Here is a 14,608-nt window from a genome sequence, read left to right as displayed (position 1 = left end):
CTCTCTGCAGCTAGAGAAAGCCCACACACAGCAACGAAGACCAAATGCAGCCAAAAATAAATAAATTTATAAAAAAAGAACTAATAGCCAGTACATTTAGCTAACTATTTGGTAAGGTAACAGCATATAAAAAATAGCAGATATATTGAGCTATACACACACACACTCACACACAAACAAATTCAGTTAAAAAAATTTAACGTATATTAACTGAAAAATGAAAACAAAATAAGGTCTGTAGTCTAGTTAACAGCAGCAAGCCAATGTCAGTTTCCTTGTTTTAATATTATATTACAGTTCTATAAGATTTCACCATTTAGGGATGCTGGGTGAGGGTACCGATGATGCTTTGTACTATTTCTACAACTACCTGTGAGTTTCAAAATAAATAATAATTTCAAAATAAAAATAGTTTCAAAATAAAATGAAACACACTTGAATGTCACAAAAACTGACTTGAACAATTTGAAAAGATATATCTCATATTATTGAATAGGAAGACCTAACACCACCAATGGATCAGTTCTCCTTAAGTTAATTCATAATTTTAATGTGATAATGAAAATACTAGTGGAATTATTGAACTATAAAACCTGATTCTAAAGTTTTTATGGAAAAATAAGCAAGAGTAGCTTGGGAATCTGAAACAAAGAAGCACAGTAACAGAGGCTTAGCCTCATAAGCTAAAATGCACCATAAAGTCTCAACACTGAAGCAATATAATATTGACTTACGAATAGACTGACATTAAGTCTAGAAATAGATCTCAACTCATATAGGAATTTAATATAATGAAAGTAAAATTCTAAATAAGTGCATCAAAAATGGACTTTTAAGAAAGTGGTTTGGGTATAATGGGGATAGACTTTGGGGAAAAAATTATATCCAGAGCCCATATGATACAACAAGAAAAACTCAAATGGGACAAAGATTTAAATGTAAAAAAAATTAAATAATACAAGTGGTAAAAAAAATCAGCTAATTTCATTATTATTATTATTTTAGATGTTGGGGGTAGGAGTTTAGTAATTTATTTATTTATTTTTGCTGTGTTGGGTCTTCGTTTCTGTGCGAGGGTTTTCTCTAGTTGTGGCAAGCAGGGGCCACTCTTCATCGTGGTGCACGGGCCTCTGACTATTGCGGCCTCTCTTGTTGCGGAACACAGGCTCCAGATGTGCAGGCTCAGTAGTTGTGGCTCATGGGCCTAGTTGCTCCGTGGCATGTGGGATCCTCCCAGACCAGGGCTCGAACCCGTGACCCCTGCATTAGCAGGCAGATTCTCAACTACTGCACCACCAGGGAAGCCCTCATTATTATTTTTAAAAGGTGAAGGTATTTGTTACTATGACTAAAAATCTGGAAGTCATAAGGGAAAGACTGATAAATTTTAGTCCATAAAATTAAAAATAATAAGCAAAGTCAAAAGCCAAGGAACAATGAATTTATGCAACTCATATTCTATAAAAGATTAATTCCTCTAATAAGTAAAGCTCTCCTAAGATTAACATCCCAATAGAAAAGTGGAAAAGCATCAAAGAAAACAAAATACAAATACAAATATGAAAGGATGTTCAGCCATATCTACAGTAAAGGTCATAGAATTTAAAAATTTTATGTGATAGTATTTCTTATGTACCTAGTTGACAGGAATAAAACATTGATAATAGATCTGTTTATGTGGCTGTATAGAAAAAAGTACTTTCATATATTGCTTGAAAGAGCACAAAATGGTGCAACTCTGATGAAAAGAGTATCTTTAATACTTCAAAAAATTGCAGATATGTTTACCCTTTATACTAGCACTTGTACTTGAAATCCTTTTTGCAGATATCCAGCAAAAAAATAGATTTACATCCATAAGGCTATCTATATTACATAGAACCACATATTGTGTATGTACTATATACATGAAACAACAAACACTGGAAAAAAACTAAGTGTGAAAGAGCAACAGACAGGTTGAGTAGATGATTTCATTTTTGCACAATGTAATATAATGAAAGTGAAAACAAATAGGGAGGGGCTCTATGTTCATATAGGAGGAGATCTTAAGAATATATTGTAACATGAAAAAATCAGGTACAGAACAGTCAATATATGGGGTTCACCAAAAAGTTCATTCAGGTTTTTCCATGAGATGTTACAGAAAACCTGAACAAACTTTCTGGCCAACCCAATAGTTTGCTACTTCCTCTGAAGAAATGAGAGTATAGAGGTATGCATTTATAATCATTTGTATTTTCATAAAGAAATACTGTGAAGGTATAAACAAGAAAGTGATGAAAATGATAACCTAAAGGGATGGGATAGAAATGAGAGTAGATGAGAGCAGGGGTATAAGTAAGCATGTCTCTCCAGCATGTGCTGTTTGTATAGCTTTCCAAAATATAATCAAACTTCAAATTCAACAGAGTTTAATTTTTTAAAAAGTACAATAAAAATCAAAACCAAATACATCAATTGTGAAATCATTATCAAGTGCTAATGTCATGGAAGTGGTGTGGGATGGAATAGCATTGCAGGCCAATGCTCCTACAAAGGATAACTAGAAAAGCTGGGTTAAATTAACAATCATATATTTAAAGGCACAAAGTGGCAGAGGACTAGAGGGATTAAAATTCCAGAGAGAGCAGAAGCTTTTAGAGATGAAATAGGGATCTAAAGCTGTCCCTGACATTCTTGTCAATTCTTGATGAGGGGTAGATGCTGACAACATGGACTAGGTCTAGGTAGAGTGTCGCACTAGGGGGCAAGCAAACTGACATAGTTTCTGGTGACCAAATGGGGCCAGGAATGACACCATTCTTTTTCCTCTGGAGAATTATGATGAAATCCGAAGCTGTGTGAGGCTTAAGTCTAAACAGAAAAGTATCAATATCATGATTTGTCAGTTCTCACTCCATCAAGGTGATCATTAAGAAAAATTAGTTCTTCATTTCTTTCCCTTCCATCCCTCATTATTTAATTAATTAATTATTATTATTATTATTATTTTATTTCTTGTGGCACATGGGCTCTAGAGTGCAGGCTCAGTAGTTGTGGCGCACAGGCCCAGCCGCTCTGCAGCATGTGGGATTCTCCCGGACCAGGGATCAAACAGTGCCCCCTGCATTGGCAGGCAGATTCTTAACCACTGCGCCACCAGGGAAGTCCCCATCCATCATTATTTTAATATGTGTATGTATTCTCACCTGTGATAGTTACCATGGATTTAAACAAGAAGGTGGATGAGCACTTTAAGGGAAAAAGGTGAAATAAAAGAGGAACAGAAGTGACCAGATTCCTGCTTCTCTGATGGACTTTGGAGGGTGGCACAATAGAAAAAAAAAAAAAAGTAGTTTCACTAATAAGTTTTCAATTGTAATATTAAAACGTACTGCAAAAAAAATGTAGAAGAATGCCAAGAGAGAATTATGGGACAATCTAAACTAAATCTCCTCTCTGGGGATTCAGAGAGGGTGTCCTTAAGGAAATCATATTTAAGCTAAGCCCTAAAAGATGGGGGATGAGAATTTCACACAGTGGGAACAATGTATGCAAAGACTCTGACTCTGAGTGCAAGAAATAGCTATATAAGAGTGTTGTATGACAGAATGTCGTAAACAAAGAAGGTGGTAAAGGCAAAAGTTGTGAGGTGGCATGCAATGAGACTGATGAGCCATTGAAGGTTCCTAGTGGGTTAGTGAAATAATCAGAATTTTACCTTAAAAAAATCACTTGTGGCTCTATGTGGAGAGTGGACTGCAGGGATAAAAATGGTTGTTGGAAGATAAGTTAGGAAATTGTTTTATTTTCTTCAGGCAGAAAATACACGCTTGGAATAGGCCAGTAGAATTAGAAATGAAGAAAATCAGAGAGAGATATAAAAAAAGTTATTTATAAAAATCACAGTATTTTATTATTGATTGTCTGTGGTGAATGAGGAAAAGAATACTCCTTCAAGCATGCCTCTTTCCAGGTTTTGGGCTTGAAAACTGCATGGGTGATGATTCCATTTCTTGTGACAGGAAGCACCAGGGGAAGAGCAACTTTTGTGTGTGACAGGAACTTAAGTCTAGAACTCAAGAAAGATATGGACTGAAAATATATATTTAGAAGTCATAAGAGATAATTGGAAGCTGTCTTTTACATCTTGGAAGAGTACTAACCAATAGTTTGTTTATTCCATGAAATTCTTAAACCATACCATCATAGCCTTACTCCTTAGACAAAATACCAAAAAAAATCACTTTATTCTTAAAACATAGTAATGTTTTTCACTAAAAAATTGTGTTTTATGAATATTATTTCTTGTTTTGCTGTTCATTTAACTGATTTTGGAAAATTAGGGAAATCATTCATCTTTTCATCTTTTTTTGTATATCAGAAATAAAGTTATAATCAAACTGAAGATACATAAATATTTGTTAATAATTATGAGTTATTGTTAGCTCTTTATATACTTCAGAGAACACCATTATTATACTACATATAAAAAAACTGCTTATGCTAAATGAAGCAGAATACTAAATTTTAGTTAGGCATATGACCCACATTTCTATTTTATACCAAAAACTTTATCCTAAAGTGTGGTTCTAAAATGTGACACTTTACTTCCTTTATATGTCTTTAATGAATCTGCTCATAATAAAAGTTAAATTATGTTTCATTTAGAAACATCACTATCTTTTAAGAATTGGTAAATATGTAGTAAATATTTGAGGAAAGAACATATATTTTTACCAGGTTGATACAGGTGGAATTATCTCACTTTTTACAAAATAGTCATAAAGTACTGAATATGCTACATTTTAATAAATTGAGTCATTTTGGATGACAATATTGGTCATACTTGTTTATTATTCAAGTTCCAGAACAAGGAAATAAAGGGTAAGCACAGGATTTATTTAAAATATCCATTTAAAATGTAGCTTTTATTTCTTTACTTTTTAAAATGTTCAAGGGTTGATTATTTTTTGTTGTATTTTAGTTTATTTTCCAAAATACTAATATGTGATTTTTATACATTATTTTTCTTTTTAAAACAAATACTTGACGAATACAAAATACAGAGATCTTCATTCTTCATATTTGAGAAAGTTATTTCTTATTTATTTTAACTTTTGAATAGTGAGGGTAAAAGTCAGAGGTCCAACCGAAAAGAGATGGCACCCTCAAATTAGGACATTTCAAGTAAGGTTGAATGATGTGGCTATTTAAAATGCGGGCAGGGTATAAGGAATCCCAAAGTATAGTGCAGTACTTCAGGTCTGTTACCACCCAACACCCAAAGGGAAACAAGGGTAGGAAGAAGAGAGACCTGTAGAGGGTACTGCTTTGCCTAGTGACCCAGTCAACTTGGGTAACTGCAGAGAGGGAGCCTGGGAATGAAGACCTGAACTTCACCTTCCTTTCTCACTCTGGAGCACCCTATTGGCATAACCCAATCAGTAGCAAGAGGCAAGAGAACCCCATTGATGTAGTGCATTACCTAAATGGAGAGCAAGGTAGAGAAAGGTAGAGAGTAAGTTTCACAGGGACAAAAGGAAGAAATCTGAAACAATGGATGTGCACCACAGAATGAAGAATGAGAAGTATGAAAGGTAGTGCTAAATTTTTTTCAGCCAAGGCTGGGGCAGAGAGTTTGGGCCATAAATGCTTCCTCCTAGTGAAGCACAAGTAGCTTTAGAATTGGTTGGCAGTGGGCAGAATATGGAAACATGGGAAGAGTTGCAGTTAATTCACCCAGATTGAACTCTGTCAACTGGCCAAAGATCCTTAGTCTAATGGATGCACAGGGAAAAAAATTACCCCTGAGCCTAGCAAACATTCTTTACAGCTAATAATAATGATTTTTCATGATATCATTGCTATTTGCTTGCAGGATTGTATCTGACAAACAACGTTCTCTGGCCATGGGTGTGACCTTTGTGATTTTGAGAATATTTGGTATGGACTTTTGGCAATCTATTATTACATTGAATTGAATGGTTTCTTTTTTGATTTATACATGTGTCAACATGTATATTTAGAATTTCAAATGAATAATTATGATAAACTGACACAAAACAAGTGAATGGGGGAGCTGCTTTACAGAATTTAGGAGACAATACTTAGTGTAAAAAAGATAATACTTGGGGCTTCCCTGGTGGCACAGTGGTTGAGAGTCCACCTGCCGATGCAGGGGACACGGGTTCGTGCCCCGGTCTGGGAACATCCCACATGCCGCGGAGCGGCTAAGCCCGTAAGCCATGGCCGCTGAGCCTGCGCGTCCGGAGCCTGTGCTCCGCAACGGGCGAGGCCAAAACAGTGAGAGGCCCGCGTACCGCAAAAAAAAAAAAAAAAAAAAAAAAAAAAAAAAAAAGATAATACTGTAAAGCCTATCCTGTCATATAAAATATGCATTAATATTATATTCAGTTAGAAGAGAATCTTTTTGATCAGAAGTATATTCTTCAAGCTTGCACAAGTGGTTTGGTAAGCTGAAACAAAGCACATATAAGCATAGAAACTATATTTTCCATTGCTTGCATGTTTGAGAAGTCATTAACCTAGACTAGTGCTTTAAAAATTTCTCATTACCAAAGACACTAAATCTGATGTTTTAAAAGATTTATATCCAAAGAACAAATTGGTTTTGCTGAGGGTGATGCACTGTGTACTTCAGGCTTTCTTATGCAAAAAATAGCTTTCAAATCCACATTATGACTATATTAGGAGCTCTGATTCAAGAAGTTGATTAAAATTATTGGTGGGGTAAGGAAACAAGATTAGACTGGATTGAAGACTGAAAGCCATATGATAAATGGAGTCAAGAAAGTAGAAAAATTTAAGTGTGGCTCTAATGGGGATCAGAGAAATTGTTCTATAGCTAGATCAATATGCAGGGTTTAAATTAGCTTTTTTAACTGAGAAAAATTAGAGCATATTTTTACGGTCAAAAGTGATCCAGTGGATAAGGATGGATTCTTAGTGGAGGAGGGAGCATAAGAAACAGCAAGTGCACAGTTTCTTACCTCAGAAAGGAAGCCAGTGAGGCTGAGGCAGTTTTGAATGGGAGAGGGTGGAATAAGGTGATGATATTTTAGATACAACTGTCTCTACATCTTTCAGGGTTTTGCCATCAGAGAATTTAAGCAGAGGGTAGATATTATCTGATTTACATTTAAAAGATAACTCTGCTGCTGGAGTGAGAAATGTTTATCAAAGATAAATGTGGAGGAAAAGAAAAAGGAGGCTTTTGCTGAAGTCTAAGTCAGAGTTATATTAAATTGGATTCTGGGGGTTGTAATGAAAAAGAGAAATCAACTTATCCAAGGTGTATTTGGAGTTAGTGTTACACTGGTTTATCATGGATTAGAAAAAATATGGTGGGAAATAGAAAAAGATGAGTAGTAGGCCTAGGTTTTTCACTTTGAACAATTATAAACAGAGTACCAGCACTCACTGAGACTGGGAAATCTGGTGATGGGCAGTGGTCTTTGACAGGAATCAAAAAGTCATGAGGCATGAGCACTCCGATAATTTCTTAAGGAAGATGGTCAATCGTTAGATATGTTAGTTCTGAAAACCCAGTTCTAATGCCTTTGGAGTGGCATTTATTTATTTATTTATTTATTTTTATTTTTAAGACTGCATTCACTTTTACCTGAAAGCAATACTGTTGCTGAGGAAGTGTCTCTGTGAGTATATAGAGATTTCCCTCAGGCAGCACACAACTATTCCTCTGCATATGAGGTCTTCTGAAGCTAGGGCTGCTACAAACATGCCAAAGCATTTACATTTTCAGTTATTTTTGCAATATCTTGATACATAACAGGCATACACTGCATTTCAAAACTAAATTTTCAGTCATTGAAAATTTCACAATTTGAAATCTTAGGAGATATATGGAGTTCACAAAATCAATATTTAGTATCTCTGTTTTAAATACTTTCTCCTAAGTTTTTCATTTAGAAATTAACAAAATGTTGAGATGTCAACTAAATAACAACATGCATATCATTCTAAGAAGATGAAAATCTGCTAGCTTTTTTTATATCTACAGGGATAGGGATTTTTGAAAACACTCAATTACGTTTTCAGTTTTTAACAATCCTATTGATAAGCAACTTCTTAGATAACTTTAAATGATATGTTTACAGTGATGATGACTAAATATATAAGTTTACATTTAGGATTAAAATCATTCTGATCCCAACCTACAGTGTTTTCATGGTGAATTTACAATCATTGCTTTTTTCATAGGGACTATACCTGGACCAGTAATTTTTAAAATAGTAGGAGAAACTTCTTGCATCCTTCGGGATACTGAGCGCTGTGGAAGCATTGGAAGTTGTTGGATCTATAACAAGACAAAAATGGCCTACCTGTTGACAGGAGTATGTAAGTGATATCTATTGAAGAATATTGAGAAGTAAAATTGTTTTTATTTAAAATTTTTTTAACATCTTTATTGGAGTATAATTGCTTTACAATGGTGTGTTAGTTTCTGCTTTATAACAAAGTGAATCAGCTATACATATACATATATCCCGATATCTCTTCCCTCTTGCGTCTCCCTCCCTCCCACCCTCCCTATCCCACACCTCTAGATGGTCACAAAGCACGGAGCTGATCTCCCTGTGCTGTGTGGCTGCTTCCCACTAGCTATCAGTTTTACATTTGGTAGTGTATCTATCTATGTCCATGCCACCCTCTCACTTTGTCCCAGCTTACCCTTCCCCCTCCCCTGTCCTCAAGTCCATTCTCTGGTAGGTCTGCATCTTTATTCCAGTCCTGCCCCTAGGTTCTTCATACCCTTTTATTTTAGATTCCATATATATGTGTTAGCATATGGTGTTTGTTTTTCTCTTTCTGACGTACTTCACTCTGTATGACAGACTCTAGGTACAAATTGTTTTTAAAAACGTATGGTTTAGAGTAAGTTATAGTCATAATAAACTAAGAACAAATGGATACTTTGATTATTAAAGAAGCATATATTATTATATACAAAATATTTTAGAAACTAATTACTATAGAACTGATGTAAATATTTGAGACATTGCATTAACTACACAATTGTTTTATGTTATTCCTGAATAAAGGGTGATGATTAGAAGAATTTCAATTTGGGAAAAAATTTTGCCTGTATACATATACAACTAAGTTGCTTGACCTTATGGCCCTTTCCATTTCTGCAGTAAAAGAGATTGGATAATTTAAAAAAGAAATTTTACACCACTGAAAAGTATCAAAATACTCTTATCCCACTTCAATGTAAATTTCACATCGTCTCTTTTGCTCAGTGATAAAACAGGGCCGACATATAGCAAACATTCAGTATTGTTGAATAAATAAGAGATATAGAAAATTGGGATGCTATAGTGATATGGTCAAATTGTTGGGGAAAGCCTCGATATGCTTGTATTACTTCGGGAAATTCACTAGATCTTCTTGTGAAATGAAGATGTTGAACTACATAATTTCTGAAGCCTTAATCAGCATTAACTTTCAGTGGTTTTATTGTATAGATACTTCTGGTGTGCTAAACATTTAAAAGTGTTTATATGTTTTGTGATTTTACTGAGTGGGTTCAGTAATTCAAAGAACCACATAATGATAGACTCTAATATTTAACAGTAACAAATATCTGTTTGATAAACAGTATTCAGCAATGCCTTCTAAATCAGAAGTCAATTGTCCAGTGAGCTTATTAGTCAATACTGAACACTAAATAAATTTTTAAAAATTTTAAAAAGTCAAAAATGGCATTTAAGAAGTCAAAATTAATTTCTCAGAGGTAATTCAACAAAACTAGGCATTATTCTTAAGAAAGTCTGCTGAACCTTTTAGTTTTCATTTTAGATATAACTGTAATGTGCTTAGCTATTTTCAAACGTGGCATATAATTGAGAAAATAGATGAACTATTAGAAATCCTACTAGGGAGCTACTAAAAGGGATAATGATAATACAGAACATAGGGAATTACAGTCAGAAAGGGCAAATACAGGAAACTGAAATAGGAATATACATTTGCAGCAATTTAGTGTAAACCAGTATTTAAATTTTATTCCATGAGTCACTTGAATCAGAATCACTTGGAGTGTTTGCTAAAATGTAAGTTCTGAGGTCTTTATTTAGAATACCAAGAATTAGTGGTAGGAATGTATATTTTTAATAAAGCACCTCAGGTGATTTTTATCACAGTAAACTTTGAAGAGAGCTATGTGAGAGATCCTGGAGCTGCAGTGTCCAATATGGTAGACATTACCTGCACATATCTATTTAAATTTAATTTAATGCAATTAAACATTCAGTTCTTCAGTATCAACAGCCAAATTTCACTTGCTTAATGGTCACATTTGACTATTCTATGGGACAGTGCAGATGTAGAACACTGCCATTGTCACAGAAAGTTCTATGCATACCACTACTCTAGAGCAAGGCTTATTCAAGAGGGATGCATGAGCCCTAGGAGCCCACATTAAATTTTAGTGTATTTTTGGAATCCTAAAATTCTGTTTGTACAATTGTATGTCTTCTATAAAGGAAGGCTGTGACATTCACCAGATTCTCAAAAGTTTTATCAACTCAAAAAAGTTAATAAAAAATTTATCAGTCTATCAATCACCTGTGGAACCAGCACTCAAAAGAAGCTATAGAAATTTCTCCTATGCCCCTGGCTAGTCAATTTCCCTCCCCCACAGATAAACCCCTTTCATGTTTCTATTAAAATATGTTGGTTTTGCCTGTTCTACAAATTATGCAAATGGAATATAATACATGCTGGTGGGGTTTTTCACCTGTCTTGCTTAATGTTATGCTTTTGGGAGATTCATCCATGCTATTCTATAGCAGTAGTTTGTGCTTTTAAAAAATTTCTGAGTATTGTTTCACTTTATGAATATGCTATAGCTTATTCATGCTCTTATTAATGGACATTTGGGTTGTTTGCAGTGTTCAGCTGTTATAAATAAATGTTTGAAGTATTGTATCATTACAAATAGCTCATTAATGTTTCCTATTTTATCTTTGAAACCACTGTAATTGATAGTGTCAGATAACTGATATTGTTGCTGTAAAATATTTTTTACTTTAATGACCAGGGTTATTTGCACCCAAAGTTCAAGTACTTTTATATAATTCCTGTAATATATTAACTTTCCAAAACTTGAAAAATGAAAATGAATTTAAAAACTTACATAGTCAATTAATTTTTCTGAAATATTTCTGATGGCCTTTGGAAAATGATGAATATTTCAAGGAGTAAAGCTGCATGAAGTTGTTTAAAAAGTTTCCAGTTTCTGCTGATAATTAAGTTCTGAAAGTAGAAATATATTTTTATGTTTTAGAATTAATACATTCTGTGAAATAGTAACACACTTTGCATTTGTCTTGGGCTATTTGTTTAAGACGGCTAAAAGATTTTGTAAACATATTTTTAAAATTTCCTTTAAGTAATTTGACGTAAGTTTATGACATTAATTGCATTCTACAATTTGAAAATTGGTACATTTATAGATGAAATATACTTACCTTTTCTTTGGTAGATGGCTCTTTCCACAAACATTTTTGCTCTAAATAAATTGACACATCTGATGGCTGTATTTTTTTCGAATTCAGGTTTTATTTGCAAAGTAGTTACTATCTTCTTCACTGCTATTGCATTTGGCCTATATAAATATTTACCACAGGAAAACAGTGACATCCGGCCTACAGTTGTGAAGAATCTAAAAGTTAAAAAAAAGGAAAGAACTGGATCATCATTATGTAAGAATTACACATTGTCAATCTATCAATGGGATATTATTAATAAAATTTAAAATGATTTAATATAACTATATGTTTAATAAGTGAATGTGATTCGTGTGATCTTATAAGCTTTATTATATTTTGAGTATAAATATAATAATATAGTCTCTGTGTTTTGCACTTTTAAAGGATATTATAAGATACATATTTAATACTTTCAATAGAAAGGTAATACTTTGAAAGAAAAGCATGAAGTGGAAATGGGAAAATACACATAAGTTAATTCTGACTGCAATGATATCGTATATATTAGTTATTGGTCTTTGGTTATGTAGGCTTACTTAGGTTTCATATAGTTTATTCTTATTACTTTTCATTTGGGCTGTGGGTATTTATTTCTCAATAATTTTTCAAAGTAATATTAGATGTGCCAGTCTAGTTCATATAATAAAAATTTATATGAAGGTCATATTTATTCTCCAAAAGGAGACATTTTAAAATTAACATTTATCTCTGTTAATGGAGAGGTTTCCTCAGAAAATTTCTCTGGTCAATTGGCCAGTTTGCAATACATATTTTCATGCTTCTTTAATTTTTGTAGACATAAAATTCAATTTGATCATATACCTCTCTATTTTTACCTTGACTTGAATTTTATTGATAAAGACTACTGGTACCTAAGTTGATATCCATTTTTGTGTTTTTGTATTTAATTTCATGATTAATCGTAATTATTTCACTTAAAGAAATGTTCAAATTCGAATGCAGAAAATGTGTCAACCATTTGTGGAATTTTTCTTAAGCTTAAATGTGTTTCTATAGAACAATTTTGATATAATTATTTCATACATGATTCTACATCTATCCAAATTATATAGCAATCTTCCAAATATTGAAATTAAAATCAAATTGTTCTGAAACAAAAACTTCTCTGCAGTGTTTCTTTTGTTCTCTTGGGAGAATGCATAACTGACAAAATTTCTTCTTTGTTATTCACATTAGTCAATGACCCTATGTGTAAGGGCAGACATTGCCCTATTCATCTTGGCTGGCAGAGGGAAGTGAGAAGCAGGGAATATTCATATCTTACTATATGTTTTTCTTACCTAACTTTAACATGCATTTATGAAAATCTATAAACCAGTCTTTATGTGAAACTCTACTTGACAGTTTGACTCTTCTCTGTTTGAACCAGCAGGATGGCAGAATATCTGAGGATCAGAGTGTGAAAACAGAATCTTTAAAAGATTCTACAAGATCTGTTGCTGTGTCCTACTTTCAGAAAAGGGGAATCACATGTGACGTTTACCAAAGTAGTAGAAATGTATCTGTGGTGATTTGTATTTTCATAATAAAATACATTCTTATAAAGCATTTCTCATATGTTTTTAATGTATGTAGGATTTTAAACATCAATGTTCCATACAGGTTTATCTAGAATTAAAGATTAATAATTTTAGGTTATTTATATTCTTCCTTAATATTCTATTATCTAAAAATATTTGAAAATTTATGCAACTAGGAAATAAGATAAAACAATAATATTCCGATCCAATTTGAAGGTGCTTATAATATATTTCTGTGTATGTGTAAATATCTACATACTTCTTTTTGGTTTTTTTTGGAAAACAAACCAGCAAAGGTATAATAAAGATTATAATAATTTGGAGAGTAGTGTTAAGACTTAAATTTGCGTATAACTTTCTGCTACAATAGACCATGTGTTTCTATGTCACAAACTATTATAGTTCATAGAGGATTGATAAATAGAGAAAATACAACCCAAAGTCACTGGTTAACACCAATTTAGCAGCTTTTGAAACAATCAGAGGAAGCTTTCTCACTACTAATGAGAAGACCTTAAGAAGAAGTCTTAAAAAAAAAAACAACAGCTAAAAATCCTATTGAAATACCTTCCTTTGGAGTCAGTTTTGAATGTTTTAATGCTAACAAGGATCATTACACTTTCTACGTTAATGTATCTAGTGAAGCTGCAAGTGCAGATGAAGAATCTGCAAAGACACTTTTAAGTATCAGATTTTAAATTTTTGATGAAACTGTTCTCTATTGAGAATTCATGCCCTCAAGGAACTACATCTCAAAGGAGGTGTACAGCATTTAAACCTACAAAGGACTGAGTGACTGTGATGCTGGGTGAAAATGCTATGGAGATTTAGTTGTGCTAAGATTTATTAAGATGTTTTTGTTTTCTTTGGATATATACCAAGAAGTGGAATTACTGGATTATATGGTAGTTCTATTTTTAGTTTTTTTTGAGAAACCTCCATACTGTTTTCCCATTTATTCACATCCTCACCAATACTTGTTATTTGTAGACTTTTTGATGATAGCCATTCTGACAGGTGTGAGGTGATAGTTCATTGTGGTTTTGATTTGCATTTCTCTGGTGATTAGTGATATTGAGCATCTTTTCATGTGCCTGTTGGCCATCTGTATGTCTTCTGTAGAAAAAATGTATATTCAGGTCTTCTGCCCAATTTTTAATCAGGTTGTTTGGTTTTTTGATATTGCGTTGTATGAACTGATTATATATTTTGGATATTAACCCCTTATTAGCCATATCATTTGCAAATATTTCTTCCCATTCAGTAAGTTGTCAGTGGTTTTCTTTGCTGTGTAAAACCTTTTATGTTTAATTAGGTCTGAATAGCTTATCTCTTTTATTTTTTATTTTGGCTACATTGGGTCTTCTTTGCTGCGTGGGCTTTCTCTAGTTGTGGCGAGCGGGGGCTGCTCTTCGTTGTGGTGCACAGGCTTTTCATTGTGGTGGCTTCTCTTGTTGCGGAACATAGGCTCTAGGCACGCAGGCTTCTGTAGTTGCTGCACAAAGGCCCTAGAGCGTGTGGGCTTCAGTAGTTGTGGCGCACGGG

At 33.5% G+C, this 14,608-nt stretch overlaps 1 protein-coding gene across 1 annotated transcript in view; it reads left to right on the top strand.

Annotated features, from left to right (window-relative positions):
• Positions 1–11,788, top strand: part of SLCO6A1 (solute carrier organic anion transporter family member 6A1) — a 107,370-nt gene extending 95,582 nt beyond the window's left edge. Inside the window, exons 11-13 of the mRNA XM_067730222.1 lie at positions 5,864–5,928; positions 8,227–8,364; positions 11,589–11,788. Coding sequence (XP_067586323.1) covers positions 5,864–5,928; positions 8,227–8,364; positions 11,589–11,788 — 403 coding nt within the window. The remainder of the gene's footprint in view (positions 1–5,863; positions 5,929–8,226; positions 8,365–11,588) is intronic.
• Positions 11,789–14,608: the final 2,820 nt, after the last annotated feature.

This window comes from Pseudorca crassidens, chromosome 3, assembly GCF_039906515.1.
Source record: "Pseudorca crassidens isolate mPseCra1 chromosome 3, mPseCra1.hap1, whole genome shotgun sequence".
NCBI lineage: Eukaryota > Metazoa > Chordata > Mammalia > Artiodactyla > Delphinidae > Pseudorca > Pseudorca crassidens.
This window is presented reverse-complemented; position numbering and strand designations above follow the sequence as displayed.